Raw genomic sequence first — 20,612 nt, 5'->3', positions numbered from 1 at the left:
CAGACCCTTGCAGAGGACTTCCCTCTTGGAACTTCGACTTTGTTTTCTGAGGGGCATCGAGGTGCTCCTCCCTACCTGTCAGAGCCCCCGCCAGAGAAGGTTGTGGGGTGTGCAGGCACACGGAGGCCTGCGTGAACAAAAAGGACGAAGGTGGTCCCTGTCCCCGGGAAGGGTCACACTGGGGGGGACCAAGTCTAAGCCAGGGAGACAGAGCATGAACAGGGATGTTCTAGAGGCAAGCCAGGAGCTGGACAGGCTCTGCAAGGCAGCACCCCCTTCCAGCTCCTCCTCCAACAATGGCCTGGAGACATCTGGTACCAGGCCAGGCTCAGGACTGTGGGGGCAGGAGGTGTGGGGGGGGCGGGGCGCGAGGATTCAGGGCTCAGCGGATCAGAACAAATCCCTGGCTCCCCAGCTTCAGTGCCTTCTGCTGAAGCCACTAGATGCCACTGTTGATCCAGACTCTGGCCAGAGAGGGGCTCCCTCCTGCTAGTCTCTCCTCTCCCACAAAAATGGCTAGTAAAAAGAAGGAATATCTGAATTGGACAATCACTTACCTTTAGCTCCTGGTCGGCCGGGGGTACCAGGAAGTCCTGAGGAGATTAAAACAAGTCAGTGGGGATGATGGAGGGCCAGCAATCCCAGACCCCTGTGGCAGTAACTGCTCCGTCCCTGGGCACAGCCCCCAGGGCCACCTGCAGGGCCACCTGGCTTGGCCTCCTGCTTGCCTCCCTCGGGGAGCTCTTGCTCTGAGCCCTTCTCCCTCTCTGGGAAACGGGGCAACCACTGGGCTTGAGGGAGGCCCATGGACACAGCTTTGGGGGGTCCCGGTCGGTCTGGGTTATGAGCCCCCCCATACGCCTGCCAGCAGTGGAGGGGAGTAGGGGCTGGGCTGCTGCTTCCCGCCTTGGCTTTGTGGCTGAGTTCTATCAGGAGAAGGAGGAGGCCCCGTGCACTCAACTTCTGGGGGGAGACCTGTGGCTTGACTTCATTTCACATCTTTACCCAATTTCCTTTAGGAGTTGGGGGTGGGCATGGTGACAGCTTCTCAAAAACAAAGGGGTAAACGCTAGTGCAACTGTAGGACAGACTCTGCCGCTGAAGCTGTCCCAGGGAGCCTGGGCCCTTGCATGAGGGGAGCCCCCTCTCCTACCCTGGGGGCCTCGGTGGGGCCAGTGCAGCTCCTGGGCCTGGAGCTTCCTCTCGGGGCTCCTGCGCCCCGGGCCAGGCAGACTGAATTGGCACATGGTTTAACTTCGGGTCTCCACAATAGCTTTCTAGATTTTCTGTATTTTTCCTTCCTCAGATGTTTCTTAAGACTCACAGTGAAAGGACCTGAACCCATCTGTGTGTGGGGTTGCGGGGGGCAGTAGTGCAGGGAGGAGAGGAAACCCCAAGGTGACTGGTGAGGCATTTGCTGGAAGGAGGCGGCTGGGCAGCTGTCGTCTGGAGGTGGGAGGGGCCCCATGACTCACCCTGAGGTCCTTGGGGTCCTGTGAGACCTACAGAAAAGAATATGAGAGAGAGAGAGAGAGACATAGACGAAGGGCTGAGGAGCCACACCCTCAGCCAAGGGTCCTCCCAGCACTGGACAAAGATTTCTTTGGACTTTGCAGTGACATGACCACTGCTCCATCAGGCGATGGTTCGCAGCCTGCTTGGGGTCACACCCTTCGGCATCTGAGAGTCAGGAAGCCAGCAAGCTCATACACTCATGGACCCCCAATGCTGCTCCCCAAGACTCCCTCCCTTGGTGCTCCCTATCTGAGCACGCACTGAAGGAAGAGGGGCCCCTGGCTCCGAGCAGGCCCCTTGATGATCGCCACCTTGCCCTTGTAGCTCTCTCAGCTTGCTCTGGTCTCACCCCCTGTGGCCCTGTGGCCTGGTGCCTGGTGGGCCTTGAGAGGAAACCCCCACAGTGGCCCCTCTTCTCAGACGGGGGGGTGGGGCATTCGGTGAGGGTCCAGGGATGGCCAGAGGGGAGATGGACGGGGCAAGGTATGGAAATCGCCTTAAACTTTGCAGTTTTTAAGACATTCCTTGTTCCTTTCTAAAACTCGCTGTTAATCTGTTAATTGTCAATCTCTACCACCAGATCGCCAGAGTTGGTGACTCAGAGGCGTCAGGACCCACGGTCACTGTACACAGCGCAAGCCAGCCCTTGCAGCAGCTGAGATGCTGGAGGAAGATGGGATGAGGCACACGCACTGGCGTGTAAACACACGCACGCACACGCACGGCTGTGCTTCCCTCTTCCCACTCCGTTACCTGGCTTTCCGGGGTCTCCAGAAGGCCCCTGTGGGCCGCGGGTTCCAGGCATCCCCATTAGCCCTTGTTCACCTAGAGAGCACCAGCAACACAGAAAGGTTTTCCTTTTAGGAAAGCTGAACCAGCCAGCACCTCTGAGCCTCTGTTCTTGGGGTTTTCCTGAATAACTTGCGGGCAGGTGGAAAGGAGAAGGGGAGTCAGACCTGGGCCTCGCAGGGTCCACGTGATGTGTGCCCTGCTGGCGTTAGGATTCAGGGGACAGAGCCCTGCCTGCTGGGACGTGGGCGGGGCAGGCCCAGAGTGAGTGTGAGGACAGCAGGGCAGTGACCTACCTCTTGGGCCTTGGTGTCCATCGGGGCCAGCGGGTCCTAGGAAAACCGAACCACAGCTCATCAGTTACCCCAGGAGCGACTTCGGGCCTGCCTCCCTCAAATGCCCTGCAGCCTCTCGGCAGGTCATCTCCCAGGGGGGAGCCCGGGTGGCCCCTCCCACAGCCACCAATCACGGAAGAAGCCCCGTCGTTGGGACCCCCTCTGGATGGCACTTTCTCCCTGGCCTCTTCCCCTCAACCAGGAATTGTGTATTTTCCTGCAGAGAATTAACAGGTCAGCAACTCCCCACTGCATCCCCAGGGCCTATTGTGAGACTCCACACACACGAGATGCTCAGTATGTGTCCGCCTCGTTCACTCAAGGTCCTGGGAGTCAAGGTCCTCCAAGCTCTCATCTCCTCTGCTCTGGGCATTACGCTAACCTCTGTCCGAAGGGGTGTCCTCCTGGGACCATGTCTCGCTTTCTCTGCGCCCCCCCCCCCTTTGTCTTTCCTCACTCATTTTGTCTCTGTGTGGGATTTTCCAAACTGACCATGATGCAATCTTCCTTACTTTCTAAGGCCAGATGAAATGCCCCCTCCTTCATCCCTCTAGTTGGAAGGACTCTCTCTCTGCTATGTCCTCATAGTACTCTGTACCTTTCAGGGCACCTGTCACCTTATACGAGCTTTATCTCCCCTTTCGGAGGTAAAGCATCTGACTTGCCCCACAGGGCATCCTGTGTACATCCAGAGCTTCCTTGCTCTGTTAAATGAACGAGAAAGTGAATATACCACAGCCCCACTGGTGGTACTTAGACCCTTTTGGGAATTGGTGCTAAATGCTCGACCCTTGGAGGGTCCCTGGCCAGCTTCCATGTTCTGCTGGGCAAGCACCATGCTAAGCACCAGCAAAATACTTAAACCTGGATCTGGCTGGGACGTCAGCTCTGGAGTACCAGGCCTGGGCCTGCAACACTGCAGGTCCCAAAGGACCTCGATGCTCATCTGTCCTCCCCATGGGCCCAAGTGGCTCAGAGGCAGGGACCAGCATGGATAGGCCACCAACCAACCCCCCCCAGCAGTGAGAAACCCAGAGATGACTGTCCAGGCCCAGCCACGCACACAGGCCCTCGGCCAGGGGCCGGCAGACTGGAGAAGAGGAGAGGCAGCTCTAGAAGCAGGCTCTCAGCTCTCGGGCCATGACGACCGGCGGGGGCAGACCTACCGCATCCATTCCTTTGCGACACTCACCTACTGCTCCTTTAGCTCCGGGCTCACCCACAGCACCAGGCAAGCCTCTCAAGCCCGGCTCACCTGCAAAGGAAACAGGCTAGCTGCCTGGAGGCCTCCAAGATATGCGTGTTTGACACCTATGAGAACGCTCCTCCCTCCCCACCCACCCCCAAGACTGCCACCTGCCCAACCAGAGAGCTTGAGGTGACAAACAGGTTGGGGACACAGCCTCTTAGCGGCTACGGTCAGCGTCCCCAGGCAGCGTGCACGGACGGGCCCAGAGCCACACCAGGACCGAAGGGAAGCGGGCCTGATTCTTACTCCCTGGCCCCACACGGCTGCCCCTCGTAGCCTACGCCCTGGTGCTCCGGATTCCGTCTTCAGTCCTTCAAGCTGGCAGGAGGTTAAGTGGATGAGAGGCTCACAAGGAGCGTGAATGCTCCACTACTTTGGGAAGAGCTTCATTTTCCCAACTGGATTCCCCCCAAATAATGCAAGACAATCAGAAACTCCCTTTTCTGTTCCAAACATTCACCGTCTGGACTATACATACATCTTGATGCTGCCTTCCACTCCCTTCACTGTTTTATCTTGTGCTTTTGTTTTTTGTTGTTTTGCTTTGTTTTGTTTTTTTTTAGATTACAGGTTTTCTGGAGGTTTTTAGACAGAGAGTCTGTCTCACACTTCTGTATTTCTTTCCACCTCCAGGGCCCAGTGGATTTACAAGATAGTCTTTAACGGATCACTGCAGATGCTTGTGCAGGACTGACCTGTGAGGCCTCGGGGTCCTTTCTCTCCCTGGTCACCTGCAACAAACACGGGACAGGGCAGGGAGGCAGGAAGCGTCATTCGGGAGCCAGGAAAACCCCCTCACTCAGCAAGAGGGACCCCCGGCTGCGAGTAGTTGTCACTGTGCCCACAAGCCGCGGTCAGGAGGAGGTTGGTGAGAACTGGGCAAGAATTGGTGGACCGAGGAGCACGCCTGCCCTCCCCCAGGGTCACCCACAGACCGATCCCAGCCCCTTGCTGTCACTCAAGTGGGCACCACGGGTTCCAGGAGAACCAGACTAGAGGGGTGTCCCGGCCCTCCTGCGGACCACCCAACCACAGCGCTGTGATGCGGTTGCTGTTTCCCTGACTCCTGCCCGAGTGTCCCCAGGTGGGAGGCCAGGCTAGAACGAGCTCTCACATACACCCCCAGACTCTGAGGCAGGGGTCCTAGCTGGGTTCCTAGGACTCAGGCAATGATGGGGATGTCTGAGGAGCAGCAACGTACCTTTGGGTCCTGGTGACCCCAGAGGTCCTTTGTCACCTGGAAAGGTAATAGACAACTCTGTAAAGAACCTTGGGGGGCGGGGGGGGGACGATCAAGCAAGGGCAGGGTCTGTGTGTGCAGACAGGCTCTCCCGCCATCCTGACCTCCCCTCTGCTCCCGTACCTGTCAGCCTGCACGGGCCGCTGGTCACACCTGTCAGGTGCTCCCTGCCCCCCAAGACCTCCTCCTTGAGCGAGGAGCATCTACAGGGTGACAGCCCCTGCCCCCAAGCCCTCTCCCAAGCTTACCTTTGATACCAGGGAGTCCGACGTCCCCTCGGAGCCCCTGGGGACCTATAGGGCCTGCAAGCGAAGGAAACCACATGGGCAGATGAGTGGCCCCAGCCCTGGGGCTGAGGGGCGTGTACATGCGACCCACGTGCACACACCCCCTGGGGCAAAGTCAAGGGCTGCGCTCCACAGACGCCTCCCCATGTCCCTGCTCCCTCGTCCCAGGCCAGCTCCTTGCCCGTGTTACCAGGCCTGGGGGTGGGGACGCCGTGTGGGCCCCGAGCAGAGACAATGGCCTGCAGCTCCAGGCCCGCGGCGGCAGAGGGGCTCTGGCCCCCGGGAGGAGATGGCGCAAGGACTCCGCTCAGGCGCAGCGGGACGGGGGCCGCCTGCTGCTGAAGCTGCCAGAGCCAGATCACAACGGGTCTCACTGGACCCACTGGGAACCTGACCTCGGCTTCAGGGGACGCGCGGAAGAACGGGAGTTTGGGGTCTCTCGGAGGCTGTTTATAACTACTTCGTTTGCTTTAAACATGTTCCTCCCTTAGGCATCCCTTTCCTTTCCCCAGAAATAGCACGTATTGATGTACGCAGCACACTGACCTGGGAGACCCCGTGGGCCAGGGGAGCCACTGGAACCTGAGAAGGAAGAGGAGACAACCACCATCAGGGGCAAGGCACAGGCCGGGGACGTCCGACCCCACGGTGAAGGGCCGGGGGGGGTGCTCACTCCCAGCTGACCCCAAGTCAGTGGATCGGAGGGTGACCCCTGTGCAAAGTTCTCCTTAGGGAGGCAGCTGCAGCTGGTGGGATCGAGAGACCCCTGGCTCCTCCCCGGTCAGAGTAAAATATCTGGGCCCCGGCAGCAGGAGGGAGGACAGTTGGCCAGATGGGCATCAAACTGAGAAGGCCCTATTCGCCCCGAGCTGTCCAGACATGTTGCTCTTGAATGAGCACTTCTGGGCACCAGTCGGGTGAGGAACTTATCTGACTGTGGACTTCCTGACCCATCCACCCACTTAGGGGCCATATAACAGGACCACTAAAGAGAGATGCAAAGACGGTCCCAAATTTCCATGAAGCCAAAAATAGAGCCCCAGTCCTGACCCCTCCCCCGGGACTCCTTTGTGGGGGGACTCTCTGGGCCCACCGTCCCTGCATAGGTCTGGGGCAGTAGGTCAGGCCTGCCAGGATTCCCAGTGCCCGGACCTCTGTGATCCATCCTGGTCCTGGACGTGGCAAATTTGGGTCCTGTTCTGGCACCTAACTTACCTTTGGGACCCACAGAACCTGGGACGCCGGGTGGGCCCTGAACACCGGGTTCACCAGCAACCCCTGGGGAGAAAGGTGAGGCCCCTCAGTTTGGTTGCCCACCCAGTCAGGCAGTGTCATTTGGGGGACACTGCCCAGGCTGCTGGTGGTCTCTGATCCATCTGATACCTCCTTGAGGCCACGAATCTGCAGAACACCTTCAGCTTCTGCCCCCAGAGTCTTTATTTATAGTCCATGAGCTCTGGTACCCGGTAGGTACGCAATCTTTGTTGCCTGGTTAAACAATATTTTTAAGGGAAAATGAAGCTAAAAATAAACTTCTTGCTCATGATCTTTTGGCATTTTGAGCATTTCTGGTGTCTGTGCTTGGTTTACCCTGATAAAAGCAGACTCATGGTTGAGAATCTAATGTAAAATCTTCCCCACCTCCTCCAGGGTTGGGCCTGTGTCTCCTTCCCTGCCTAGTTCCAGCCCTGAGAGGCTCAAGGACCTACGCTCTACTCGGCCTTCAGCCAGGCCCTGCTCTGCCCTGAGCTCTTCACTTCAGCCTTGACCCTGCACTGCCCACCTGGGAAGACCCTTTCTCCCCGTTACCAAGTTCTTTGTGGATTCCAAGCACTGCAGGGTTCTTAGCTTCACCCCTGAACCCTCAGCCCAGCCCTCATCCCCTCATTAGAGCATGGTCTTTGCAGGGCCCAGCACAAAGCCCGGCTTGAGGTAGGTGCTCAGCAAAGGGGAGTGAAATGAAGGAGGAAGAGCCTCTTACCTCTGTCCCCTTTCTCTCCAAACCCAGGAGGCCCTGGCTCACCACGAGGTCCCATGGGGCCTTCTCGTCCTCTCTGGCCCATGGGTCCCTCCAGGCCCGGCTCTCCTAAAGAAACGAACAGCCAGCTCCTAGTTAGGACCCAGTGCCCTGGCTCAGGGCTCCAGCGGCAGCATGTCGCCGGCAGAACACCTGCCTGGAGCCTCCACACTGGTCTCCCGCTTCTCTCCTTACCGCTATAGCCCAGGCTCAACCCAGAAGCTAGAGCGACCCTTAGAAAATGCAAGTGGATCACAACCCGCTTCTGCCCCAAACCTGCAAATGGCTTCTTAACTCAGTGGCAGTAAATGCTGAAGGGCTGCCACAGCCTCCAAGGCCCCCCACGATCAAGAGGCCCACCTCAGTCTTCCGGTTGGCTCCAGCCAGGCCTCCCCTCCTCCCCCTCCCTGCTCCTTGACCACAGCACACCCTTGCCCCAGGGCCCAGGGCTGCTCCCTCTGGCTGGAGTGTCTCCCGCCGCCCATCTCCCCATGCCCGGCTCCCTCACCCCCTTCAAGTCTATCCAAGTCTGTTCAAATGGCACCTTCCCAGTGAGGCCTTCCCTGACAGCCATATTTAAATTTACCCCCTCGCGCTCCCAGGGCCCTGCCAGGGTCTGTCTTTCTCATTTCACGATCCACCTCCAACACTGCTCTGTACTTTACTTATTTGTCATGTCTGTGATCTCTCTCCCCAACCCAAAGATGAGCGGGGGGTTCTGGTCTGTTCACCAATGTCTCCCCAGCTCCTAAAACAGAGCCTGGCACACATGGGCACTTAATCAATATCTATTGAATCAATGAATGAATAAGGAAACGAAAGAATGGACCAAGAGGCTCTTACCCACACTGCCTTTTTGTCCCTTTGGTCCTTCTGGACCCGGGTGGCCCGAGAGCCCAGGGACGCCTGTGGAGATACAAGAATACCTCAGTCCTGTTTTCCCCCTAGAGCCGGGAGCCAGGGCCGAGCCGCCCACGACACCAGCCACGCCATCAGAGGTTACACACCTGGAGTCCCAGGGAGCCCTCGGTCGCCTGTGGGGACAGAGAGAAAAGCGAGAAGTCAGAGGACTCGTGCCCATTACCTCAAAGAGCCACTGTAGAACTCAAGTAGGATTGCCAAACTTAGCAAATATACAGGATGCAGATAAACACTGAGTACATTTGTAGTCTAAGTACGTTTAACACAATTATTTGCGACATAGTGAAAAATGATGTATCTGCAATTCAAATTTAATGTCTTGTATTTTATGGCAACCAGAGAGTCAGAGACTCCAGGACCAAGCGTCCTCATGTCTAGCATGGTCAGAAGGGGTGTGTGGCCTGCAAGCTGGAGCTTTCAGGAAGGGGGCTCATGCAGTGACCCAGACTGGGGGTGGGGGGGTCAGGGAGTCTGGAAGAGAAGTAGAAGGCCATCAGGTGGAGGAAGCCCCATTCCTGCACTGGGCTCTCTTGGGAAGGGAGGTAAAGCTGGGGATGGAGGGCCAGCCCTGTCATCTTGAACAGTGGTTCTCAGAGTGGTCCGCGCACCCCTGGCCTCAGAACTACCCGGGTGAGCAAGACCCTAACTCCGGGTGCCATCCACACCTGCTAAATCAGAGGCCTGGGAGCAGGGCCCAGCATCTTCTGGCAATTCTCCTACACACTGAAGTTCGCGAACCCCACTCAGCTAGGTCGAGGGGTGCTGCTGTGGTCAACTGGGATCGGAAAACTCTTCTGCCCATGAGCCTGTCAAACCACTTTTCTGAGGAAATATATTTCCTATGGCACATGAATGTGTCACACAAGATAGCACATGACTGTTCCCCAACTAACACGGTGGGGCCCCTTTTCCTGTGAATATGTCCTGCCTCCCTGCTACACTGCCCTCTCCCTAAAGGCAGGTGGTGTTGCCCCTACTGGATTCCCCCACAGGAGCCCCGTTTCTGACTGCTGGGGGTCACCTCCAGCCTCCCCCAACTAAGACCCCTGGGAGCAGACTGCTCACCTGCAGTGGCGTCCCTGACCTGGGTCATTGGAATTAACCTGGGGGAAGGAGGGATCCAGTCCCAGAGGATCTGATGCCTGGCAGGGCCCAGGAAATCTGTATTTCTAGAAATCTCCCTAAGGATTGTGTAGAGTAGCAGGCCCCTGGGCTGCCCTTTGGAGCAGAGGGAGATGCAGGCCTCTGATGCATTCAGAGTCCTTGTTGGGGAAGTCCTGAGAACCGTGAGGAGGGACGAGGGACAGTGTTGCCCCAGAGACACAGAGCCCTGCTCTGTCACTAAGCGCCCTGACCCCAAAAGCCCAAGCGTCTGCAGGTCTTACACGAGGAGAGCTAGCCAGGAAGACGGGGTGTGCGGGAATCAGACCCTGGCCGATTGCCTTAAACCAACCCTTACTAATATTCCAGGTCAAAATCGCCACGCTTACTTTACCTTTAGGGCCTTGACTTCCCATGTCACCTAAAATCAGAAAGATACGAAAACTATGAGACGGGGTGAGAACCCCAGGGCCATTCTCAAACCTCCCAACAGATGCCGTAAGATCTTTCCAAAGCTCATCCTTCAATTGGGAAAATTTCCAACCAGAAACCCCAGTCCAAGGGCAGGAAAAGAGAGGAGGGTCAGGGCTCAGTCTACCCAGTACCTTTCGGGCCGGGGCTTCCTCGGAGATTTCCTACAAAGGAAGGTACACGTGGAGTGAGCGGCACATCTTGTGTGTGTGTTACACACACGCACACACACGAGGGGGGTCGCCGCGGTATGGGGAAAGAAACGGAGGCGGGGACTGGCACCCAGACTCTAAGGTGTGCTAGCCCTGTGACCTGGGGCAGTTCCTGCCGGGCCTCAGTGTTCCCAGCAGTCAGATGGGATGGCAATGCCGGCCCCCCTCCCGGCTCCTGGGCAGGGGCGAACGAGGAGCGTGGGAGGTCAGGGCTCTGCGCCACGCTCACCGCTTTCCTGTTCAGCCATCAGCTTGTCCCTCACGAACAGCCAGAGCACCTCCTGACTGTGGCCGTCGAGCCCCAGTCTCCCCGCGCCTGCTCCCACGCCCGGCACGGCGCCCTGCAGCCGGTCCTTGTTGGCGCGCTCCGCCTTCTCCTCGTAAAGCAGCACGGCGTCCCGGCTCTGCTCCAGCACGGCCACCCGCGCCTTCAGCGCCCTCACCTCCTCCGCTGCGGTGGGGGGGGGGGGGGGGGCAGGCCGCTCAGCTGGGCGGGTTCGCCTCAGCGTGGGCCCCACCTGGGACTCTAGGGACATCTTGCTGCAATCCGCACGCGGGGGCGGCGACGCAACCCGGCCTGGGAGCCAGCCTTCTGGTGCGCGGTGGCGACAGCGCGGCGGGGGAGGGGGGGCCTTCTCCCGGGGCGCGGGTGCGGGGGGGCCACACAGAGACCCATACGGGGCGTGGGAGAGGGGAAAAGCCATGGCGCCACGGCAAGGCCTGGCCTGGCTAGTAAGGGCAGCCAAAGGCTTGCTTAGCAGGCTGTTCCAGGGACAGAGGGCCCCGGGGCTGGGAGCCACACGGGCACCCAAACTCGGCCGCCTCCGGAGCCTCAGTGTGCTCATCTGCAGTAACAAGGGGTCTGCACCCACCCGCTCTGGTCCCTCCATCCTTGGGCCGGGTGGACTCCTGCCGTCTGCACGGGCAGTGGGGCCTGTCGCCGGGCCCCTTGCTGTCACGTACCCAGAGCAATGAGGCCGAAGAGGAGCCCCAGCAGCAGTAGCCAGGTGAGCAGCAGGCCCAGCAGCCACTTCCACCAGCTGCAGCAGGAGCCGCAGGGGCACCAGGCCGGCGCCGCCCCCCACGGGCCGCCCCCGCCGCCGCCGCCGCCGCCGCCCCCCACGCGGTGGCTGTAGTCGTGGATTTCTGCGGAAGACAGAGGAAGGGTAAGGTGCACGCAGCAGGCTTGCGCCCTCTTCCCTCCGAATTCTCCGGGTTTGGGGGCCTTGCTCGGGGCCTGAGTGAATGCTGGTCGGGGCTGGCGACTCCACAGAGGCGGCGGCTGGCTCCTGGACGGAACATAGGGCCCCGGGCTGGTGAAGAGCCTGAGCAGCCCGGGTGTGCGGCCCGCAGGGGGTCCCTTCCCCTCCGTTCCCTTTCTTACGGAATGGGGTTAAAAGCTTGCCTCCTCCTTAGGACGGTTGCCAAATGAGGGCGATAAGGCACGCAAGGCAGTGAGCTCAGGACGCAGCGCGTGGCCCGGAGCTTAAACATCTCGATGACCGCTGATTTGCTACCAGCTCCGCATTTGATTATGGCCAAACCCAAAGCGTCCCCAGCTCCCCGTCTCCATTCCCACTGCGCCTTCTTTGTAACCCCTGCGGCGCCCGGAATTACACTCCGCACCTATGGGGGTGGCCAGGGGCTTTTTTCTTTTTAAAGTGAAAAGGGTTTTTCTGACTAAAATGGGCTGATAACCCTGATAACCCTCTCACAAGACTGTGGAAGCAAGGGAGCTAAGTGTAAAGGGCTGGAGATGTGCATGTGGTCTCAGGGGCCTCGGAAGCCCAGGCAGGGGGTTCCTGAGGCTGGGGGACCCTGGACGGCCTGTGAGCCCCACCCCCAAGCTGAGCTCCTGCGGTGGCCCTGCTCCAGCCCCCAGCCTGCGCCCCCTGGCCCTCCATCCTGCTGCCTTCGGGCCTTCAGGGAAACACTCCTGTGTGCCCCAGCTGCAGGCGAGGGGGGGTCATCTGTTCCATCCATCACCACCAGCCCCATCAGCTCCTGTCCCCCTGTCCCCGCAGGACCTGCTGTCATCACTCACCTGCGGAGGCGGCCTTGCCCTTGGTGGACACGGTCTTCACGTCTCCTGGAAGGCAAACACCAAGGACACAGGTTTGGACCTGAGCTTTTCAACAACAGGAGCCCACAGGACAGCCCATGAGTGGACTGTGGGCAGAGCTTGAGGGAAGCATGCCGACCGAGCCCGCGGAGGAGCCACCGGGCTGGGACCCTCCCTCCCTCAGTCCTCGCTGATGGGGTACTTGCAACAATTCCATCGAGAGAGACATGGCTTTTGACAAGCACTTGTCAAGGGAAAAAGCAGGGTCTTAACCTTCTTGTGACCTTAAATCTTTCAAGCCCAGGACATTTTTGGAGTTCCGCGTTAGGGGTGACATTTGCATTCAAACGATATATGTGCTTATGAGAAAGGACTCTTGATTTCTTGGTTCAGGAACTCCGAACACGTTCCTCACCTGGGGCGGAGGGACAGAGGGGCGGAGGGCTAGCGCAGGAGTCCCTCCTGCTATCGGACCACTGAGTGTTTGTGGGCACATGTGAAGTTTTCTGGGAACACTGTTTACAGCTTTCATCAGATCTGGCAATCTTTGTCTCCACAGCCCCATTTCCAACCCTAAAATATATGTCTTCAAAGTAAGCATTTCCTTAGAGTCAGGCCTGTCGAAGACTGTAACGGACTGCATTTGCATTTTGAAAAGATGTTCTGGGACCCAACTTTTCCTTTACTGACCTCCCTGAAATCAGTGATCTGGGGAGAGTCTACAGGGCCCAGAGCATGCAGAGAAATGCAGTTATCTGGGACAGAATCCAAATATTTGAGAAGGAAAAAAAAAATAAACGTAGCAGGTGCTTTGCGAAGCATTTTCTAGTAGTTCTGAAAATTATGGGACAGGGAGTAAGCGGAGAAAAACAATCCCGCCGTAGACGTCAGACGCACCCCGGGAAGGCATCCGCTGCAGTCACACACACGCACACACGAGACCACTGCGGAGCTGTGGGGCCAGGGCCTGGCACTCTGCATTTCTAACAGGCTCCTGGGTGGCACCCGCACCGCTGGGCGGGAGGCCGCATTCTTGAGTAGCAAGGTCTCAGAATATAAATAAATGAGATGCAGACAGACTGAAGTCAGAGGGACAGTCTCAGATTTCCTCTCACCATTAGCTTCTGAAACCAGGCAGGTGTCCGCAGTGTAGGCAGCTTGTTTTTCTTTCTTGAGGGTGTCATCTGAAAAAGATGCTGTGCGCACAACCCATGATCATCCGGGGTATTCTGTCCTCACTCTCTGCCTGCCCCAGAGCCGCTCCTGCGTGGACACCGCGTAGCAAGAGGGCCCGGCTTTCCTCAGTTAATCTCCCACATCTGTGTTTGTGCTTAGACTTCACATTGCCCAAAGACCCCTCTGGGAGCCTTTTGCCAGGATTTTCCTGAATGTTTATCTACATTCAAGGCAGACCCTGGAACACCCTATTCAGGCAGGCTATTTGAATGGGGTGACTGTGGTTTTCTTATTAAAATGTCTCAAACCACCTTGCTGGGACATTCGGTCTCCTACAGGGTCTGCCTTTCTTCTGAAACCTGCATAGTGTGGGCCCCCTCGTACTTGCAGTGATGCTGGCCGGGGAGGCAGTGAAGACCTTCCCGCTGTCCTTGGTCATGATCAGCAGCTCCATCTCCTTCTTGGCCGGTGTGTTGTCTTTCTCCAGGATCAGGAATTTACAGTCCTTGTGCAGGAGATCATCACTCTGGACATTTGTGGTACAGGCTGGGGAGCAGAGGAGCCGGCCAAGGGAGAGGGAAGAAATGAGCAGAAGAGGAAGAAGGAGGAAGAGAAGAGCAGGGAGGGAAAGGGAGAGATCAGCGGGTACGTCTGCGGGCCTCCTGCTTTCACCGACAGTGGTTACTAAGAAGCCTCCTCGGGACCAAAGGCACCCTCCCCTGCCCGGCTGGGCCTGGCCATCAGAGGTCAATGCCAGAAGCGCTGGGCGCCTGACCTTTGAAGCTGCCTCCCCACCTGGACGTTACAGGATCTTTAGTGAAAGGGCCACAGTCCCCTTGTCAGGCAGGCACTTCTTTAATTAACATGGTGGGTTCATTTCTAACCTTCAGCCTCACGGGTTTCTGTCCTGGGTTGGGGGGAGCCCTTCCGGACCACCCGATCTAAGGTACACACACTCCTGTCTCTAGCGAGCCACCTATTTCTTCCAGTGGATGTTATTTTCGGTCATCCTCTCCTGTACTTGGTCTCCCTGTCTATCTGCCTCCTCCACTGCAGTGGTCAGCCTGGTGAGGTGGGAATCTAGTCCGCCTTGTTCACGCCTCTGCTTGGGCCCTGAGAACAGTGTCTCATACAAAGCAGGTGCTCAGTAAATCTTTTTTGAATCAACAAATTGTTGAATGGAAGGAAGCAACAGGATCAGAGCAATGGAGGAAAGAATCCACCAGCTGCGGTGAGCCCAAGTTGATAAAGATCCTATCGGAAGTGTGTGTGGTGGGGTGGTACCTTCTGAGGGGCTCCCTAGGTCTTACACTGGGGAATACGTAGCAGGAGCAGGCCGGGGGCTTCCAGACACTGCTGGGGACTGGGGTGCAAAGGCCTGACCCTAGGCAGCTGTGGAGGGTGGAGCTCCCTGCCCCACCCCTTGAACGGGAAGGCCCAGGTAGGGTCAGGGGCACACCCATCTCTGCTCTGTCCTGGCAACTGGGGGGACTCTGGCGCGAGTCACGTTTGCAGACCTCAGACCAGCAATGGGTTCGATCTCCTCGCATATAGCGGGTGTCACCGTAGAGCCCTGCACAAGCCTGCCCTCGGCAGCCGGGGATAGCGCTCACCGGCAGAGGTGGACGTGCCAGTGCTCACGACAGCGGGGCTCTGCGGCAGGTTCTTCTTCACACCATACGCTGCAAGAAAGGAACTGCTGAGTGAGCGGGGCCAGTGTGAGAGGGCGGCTCCACGAAGCTCAGAAGCAGCCTGACCAGCCCCCCCAGATGAGAAGAGGACAGTAAGAATAATAAATAAAATGAACAATAATAATGAAGGGAACTCTCTCCAGCCACAGGGGCAGCAATGAGTATAGATGAACCTTTCTTTGGTCTAATCCTCATCCTTTTAGGACTGTTCCAAAATTCCTCCTCCTCCATGAAGTCCTCCTAGGATTCCTTCCCTTCGGAACTCCTATAACCCAAACACCTGCTCTGCATAGCTGGATTCATGTTGTCTTATAGGATGCCCAGTTGTTTCACGTGTATTAGACTCTCTACTCCAAGTAAACAGTAAGCAAGTTGAGGGCTAAGGCTAAGGGTCACACCTCTTCTGCTCCCCCTCCCCAGGCTTGCACAGGGGGTGCCCCAGGAAATCAGCCAGGTGATCAATGTGCAGTGACAGGGGACTATCAGGAACAGCAGTGAGACAGGGCCATACATGTGGCCACAGCACAGGCTACCCCGTGGTTCCCCTCATGTCCGAGCCAGCGCGTGACAGAAGTTGGCATCTCTAGGTTGGGAGGTGGGGGGCTGTTACTTTGGTGGGAAAGGTTGACGGAGTTTGAGAGACATTTTGGTGCCTCCGATTCAGTTACTGAAAAGGGATATTGTGAGTTAGAGCTGCCGAGAGGTGTCACTGCCCGGGGCCCGGGGGCGCCACACCTGGGATACAGACCTGTGGAGGCGGTGGCCGTGCCGTGGGACAGGGCGGATGAGCTGGGCGCCAGGTTGTTCTGCATGCCAAACACTGCGAAAGCAAGGGGGGGCAGGTGAGTGCAGGTTGGGGGGCCCTTAGCTTGAGGCAGCCCCTGGACCCCCCAAATCACTTCCACGATGAAAGCCTTTGCACAGGACACCTTGCCCAGCATGCTCAGTTCTCACACTGCGAGTGACACGGGGGTCCCCCACTGCAGGCCAAAAGCTACCAGCAGTTCCAAGCACTGGGTAGTGAGCGCACACAACTGAAGAGCGGTCATTTGCACAGGGTCTGACAGATGTCGCTGTATCCCAGCACATTCAAAAACATCCCAGGGGTCCGGGCACCTGGATGGTTCCCTCGGTTAAGTGTCTGACTCTTGGTCTCAGCTCACAGGTCTTGATCTCAGGGTCGTGAGTTCAAGCCCCTAGTTGGGCTCTGCACTGGGTGTGGAGCCTACTTAAAAATATCCCAGGGGTCCCTGTTTGCTGGGGCGCCCTGGTGCACAGTGTGGAACTGTGGGCATGGGACGCAGACACAGGAGGGCTGGCCTGGCATACCCCTGCTTTTCCCTTGAACACTTCCTCCTCGAGACTTAAACACATAAAACTCCCCTAGCCCCCATTATGATCTCAGAGGCTGATTGTTGGTCTTTAAATAACGTGCAGAAGCTTATTCCTCCCAAGTTAACAGCTTCCCTTATTCCATTGTCTCTAGTGTTTGGGGCACAGATCCTGGGTCCAAGATCAGCCCACCTTCCTCAGAAGGGTCAAGGCAGAAGGAATGAAACGTACACCCACTGTCTTCTGGGTTTGGTGGGGCTCTAGTCAAATGGAGGTGTGGAAACGAAAATGCTACACACACACTTGTGGATATACCAGGCAAGTAAATAAAGAAGGCCCACATCATTTTATTTATTAATCACAGTAACAGAGAGAGAAGGTAGAGTCCTTAAAAAAAAAAAAGAAAATATGGGGGCTGGTAACATTTACATAACAGGCAGTTATGTGGAAATAGAGTGAATACATGTTTCTTTAAAATGGTCATGTTTGCACTGGGAACTAAGCAGTAACCCTGGTTGAGCCCCCAATGAACTACAGTATTTATAAAAAGATCTAAAGTCAGATCCTCGGGCACCTGGGTGGCTCAGTCATTTGGGTGCCTGCCTTCGGCTCGGGTCACGATCCCAGATCTCTCTCTGTCAGATAAATAAAATCTTCAAAAAAAAATTTCTAAAGTCAGATCCTTCTAACCTAACAATACTTTCTACCTGAAAATGGCCAGAGCGCTGACTCAGCCCCTTTGCCCCCATTTCTCTACCACTCACAGAAGAGAAAGGGACCAACACAGGACAAGCAGGTAGGTGAGGCCTCTGGCCCCTCCACCTTAGGCCTTGGCCCTGGGGGCCGAGCTCTACCTACGACTGCAGGCAGGCACCCCTTGGGCCCTGCACCTGCGTCCCTGTGTGCACTGATGTAAGTCCTCAGGCTCGGGGGCAGAAAGGACATTTCTGCGGAAACCACCGTTCTCCTCAGCAGGAGGGAGCATCCCTAACTTTTTAAGCAGACATTCCGAGAAAAGGCGATGCAAGCTGGCGAGCACTGACCTGAGGAGCAGGTGCTGACCCCTGGGTGCAGCGTGGGAGAGCAGGGCGCCATGTTATTTGGAACTCCGAAGACTGCAGGGGAGGAGGAAGGCCAGTGAGACGGATGTTGGGCCCAGAAGGGGCGGGGGTACGGAAGCCCCGGGAGGAGGGGCAGAGCTGCATTTTTAGGTTTTGTTACATTGCTGGTTTTAGGAAAATCTTGGGCGCTTGCCTTGCACCAGAGAACCCAATTGTCTGTGGTGTGCCTTGGGTCCTAGCCAAGGGATGGTCCTTGGGTCGTCGAGCGGACACGGGGTCCAGCCAAAGCCCCTCTTGTGAGTCACCACTTCGCAGAGAAGGCGTCTGAAGCCCAGAGAAGTTAACTGATGTACCCAAGGGCACAGTTTATCCACGTGGAGTGAAACTAGGCTCTTTAGATCTGTGTTCATGTTCTTTCTCATGACATTTTTTTTCTGATACACTGTGCTACAGTCCTTCTCAGAGGGGACCCACCAAAAGACACACCTGGAGACTGAACTGAGCTGGGAAAATCGTGGGACATGGGGCTACAGAAAACCCCTCAGGGAACCCGCGGTGAGAGTCAATACCAGAGGGGTCCCTCAGGTCCAGTAAAGGTGCAAGGGGCCCAGGGGTGGGAAGGGAAGTGCCCTGTACCACGTACCCGATCCTGCAGAATAGGCGTTGGTGTTGAGGAGGGACGAGCTCTGGGTTGTCACGTTGTTGTGATAGGTCCCCATGGAGGACCCCGCCGGCAAGGTGGAAGACCACATGTGGGATGGAAGGTTGGCGTCCAGGATGGTGGTATCGTAAGTGCCGGACACTGGAAACAGACAGGCACGCCCACACCCCAGTGAGAGACAAATTGGCACTCCGTGCTGGGGTAACCCACTCGGGTCGGTGTAGCGCAGTTGGGTTTAGTCCTGAAGGTCCCATGTCCGGGAACTCCCTCAGTCCAGGGAAGTTGGTCAGCCCACTTCCATCCGAAACCCTGGAGCTGGTGAAAACTTGATCTCTTGTGTTAGAAATGCTTGCTGGCTCTTGGTGAAATCTCAAGTAGGTCAGTTTTGCTCTGGGGTCTGCCCATTTTTCCAAGATCCCCTCCCCACCTCTCAGTGTGCTGGTGTGGTGGGGACCAATGGTCTCTCCATCTCTTGCTGATTCCACCTTCTGTTCCCACAGATGCCCGGGAACAGCAAATCCCACGCCGACTTCCAGGCACGCGGCAGGCACAGACAGCAAAGGCCTGGCTCTGCGACATCCTGCGCTGAGGGCATCTTCCCCGGTGAGCGCCCCGTAAACATTCCTACGTGCCCACCAGACCCAAGGGCCACTCTGCCCCTGGGAGGGGGCTTTGGTGCTCCTTCAGGTCTGAAGCCAATTCTGCCTCTTCACTACCCTGGGGGGAGCTGGCCATGCAGGTCAGAAAAACTGCCCTGAGGTTTGGTGTTATATTTACAAAACAAGAGACAGGTCACGATCTGGTCACGATCTCAAGGGTTTTTTTTCCTTTCCAGGAGTGAAAGAAAGCTTCACATCACAGTACAACTGGCTGCTTTCCTCCTCTCCCTCCGAGGATCTGCTTATTCATTGTTCTGCCCTCCCCCCCCAACCCACTTGGTAGGCATGTGATCTCGGAGGGTTCCACAACACTCATCCTACTTGACTACGAGCTCCTGGTTATTGGTCTGGCTTCCCCCAGAGGCCCTCACCCCCACGAGGGGCTGGGTCTCCTTTGTCTGTTGCTTCTCCTCAGTGCCTGGTACTCGGCATAGAGGAGCCACAGAACATTCACTGAATAAATGAAGGATAATACTACAAGTGTCCCCGGTAGTCTTCATTTGGGGAACCTGGCCAACACATTCCCGAGAGAGGTCAAGAATGTCCTGGGAGAGAATCTCTAGGATCTGGAGCCCAGCCACACGCTCACGGGATGGTGGAGCCAACAGGGTGCAGCCCACGTGGTCACACAGCACGCAGCGTGGATGCTCAGTGCCTTGTGAGGTCTCTGCCACCACCTGGAAGGCCTGCTGGGGCACGGCTGAGACCCTGGGCCGGGGGAACTCTGCCCCCTCGTTCCCTTCCCTCCACGGCAGCCGGGGCCCCGGGACTGACCTGACTGGGAGCTCGCCGTCACCATCTTGGTCTCTACCGTGCCTTTCTTGGGGATGGGGAGGGTGTTGGAGGAGTTCCGGGTAGGGCTCACGCTTGCTGATCGGCTCCCCTTGAGCAAACGCTTAACATCATCCAATTCTGTCCCTGTAAGGTAATCCCCGCATTTTCCATTGGGCCCAGGATTCTTTCCTGAGTCCAACTGCAGTGGGAGGAACATTAATGGTATCCAGAATATGAGGGGGGGATGGCATCTGCTTCACACGCTGGGATATTTTTGGTCAGCCTTTTAATTTTTGCATTTTGTCAATTTATAGCACTTATCAAGCTCACATTTTGTAATATTAATGGTCTCATAAATACAGCGTCTCCATGGGGAGGTCCTCAGTATAGATTCCCTCAACAGGCACCACAGGGAGAATTCTGTGGCTAGAAGGCCCTGTCATCCTAGATTGGGGGACTCGAGGATTTACACCCAAGGCAGTGAGAACCAGATCCCTTGAAACAAATGGTTCAACAGTGGTCTCATCCCCTGCCAGGACACCTTGAATACTAGGTCCCTGACCTTGTATGCTCTGGAGTGTCACAGGAATTTGTGGCCCATAACTTCTTAACAGTATGCTGCTTTTGTGTGAGTTCAAGTTCATTTGGCCACTATTACCTGTAGCAAGGTCACATGCAAGCTCCCTGTGCCTCCCAACGGGGCAAGTTAGGACAGGAGGGAGGCATCATGCAAGGGCAGCGCTTAAGAGACAGGTTTGCACACAACACGTGCTGGAGGACTGCCCAGGCACCCCCTTCCCTGAAAGCTCCAACCTTGGCTCAGCCCTGCCCAGCCTGGAAGGACTCTGGGGAGACAGCATCGGACCCCAGGGCCCGGGGCGCAGAGCTTTCTGGGCCAGCCCCAGTCTCTGATTCCTGGGTCAACCAACCTCTTTCTCCTCCTACTCTTTGTACTTGGCTCCCGTCCTATCAGTTGGGTTCATTTCAAAATGTCCAGTCACCTCTAACAAGAGCAGGAGTCTAACAGAGTCAATGGACAGGGACTGGGGCATCCCAGAC

General features: G+C 56.9%; 1 protein-coding gene across 2 annotated transcripts in view; it reads right to left on the bottom strand.

Annotated features, from left to right (window-relative positions):
- Nucleotides 1–20,612, bottom strand: part of COL17A1 (collagen type XVII alpha 1 chain) — a 50,570-nt gene that overhangs the window by 13,070 nt on the left and 16,888 nt on the right. For both annotated transcript variants that reach the window (XM_036111073.2, XM_078077145.1), the window contains exons 9-33: nucleotides 19,554–19,697; nucleotides 18,103–18,261; nucleotides 17,442–17,513; nucleotides 15,815–15,886; nucleotides 14,989–15,057; nucleotides 13,760–13,921; nucleotides 13,315–13,395; nucleotides 12,182–12,226; nucleotides 11,101–11,283; nucleotides 10,367–10,588; nucleotides 10,060–10,089; nucleotides 9,849–9,875; nucleotides 8,440–8,466; nucleotides 8,276–8,338; nucleotides 7,397–7,501; nucleotides 6,631–6,693; nucleotides 5,962–5,997; nucleotides 5,377–5,430; nucleotides 5,090–5,125; nucleotides 4,584–4,619; nucleotides 3,832–3,894; nucleotides 2,601–2,636; nucleotides 2,269–2,340; nucleotides 1,476–1,502; nucleotides 558–593 (exon numbers count right to left, since the gene is read on the bottom strand). In XM_036111073.2, coding sequence (XP_035966966.2) covers nucleotides 558–593; nucleotides 1,476–1,502; nucleotides 2,269–2,340; nucleotides 2,601–2,636; nucleotides 3,832–3,894; nucleotides 4,584–4,619; nucleotides 5,090–5,125; nucleotides 5,377–5,430; nucleotides 5,962–5,997; nucleotides 6,631–6,693; nucleotides 7,397–7,501; nucleotides 8,276–8,338; nucleotides 8,440–8,466; nucleotides 9,849–9,875; nucleotides 10,060–10,089; nucleotides 10,367–10,588; nucleotides 11,101–11,283; nucleotides 12,182–12,226; nucleotides 13,315–13,395; nucleotides 13,760–13,921; nucleotides 14,989–15,057; nucleotides 15,815–15,886; nucleotides 17,442–17,513; nucleotides 18,103–18,261; nucleotides 19,554–19,697 — 1,920 coding nt within the window. The remainder of the gene's footprint in view (nucleotides 1–557; nucleotides 594–1,475; nucleotides 1,503–2,268; nucleotides 2,341–2,600; nucleotides 2,637–3,831; nucleotides 3,895–4,583; nucleotides 4,620–5,089; nucleotides 5,126–5,376; nucleotides 5,431–5,961; nucleotides 5,998–6,630; nucleotides 6,694–7,396; nucleotides 7,502–8,275; nucleotides 8,339–8,439; nucleotides 8,467–9,848; nucleotides 9,876–10,059; nucleotides 10,090–10,366; nucleotides 10,589–11,100; nucleotides 11,284–12,181; nucleotides 12,227–13,314; nucleotides 13,396–13,759; nucleotides 13,922–14,988; nucleotides 15,058–15,814; nucleotides 15,887–17,441; nucleotides 17,514–18,102; nucleotides 18,262–19,553; nucleotides 19,698–20,612) is intronic.

Source organism: Halichoerus grypus, chromosome 7, assembly GCF_964656455.1.
Source record: "Halichoerus grypus chromosome 7, mHalGry1.hap1.1, whole genome shotgun sequence".
Classification (NCBI taxonomy): domain Eukaryota; kingdom Metazoa; phylum Chordata; class Mammalia; order Carnivora; family Phocidae; genus Halichoerus; species Halichoerus grypus.
The sequence above is the reverse complement of the archived record's forward strand: the minus strand, read 5'-3'. Positions and strand labels throughout refer to the sequence as shown.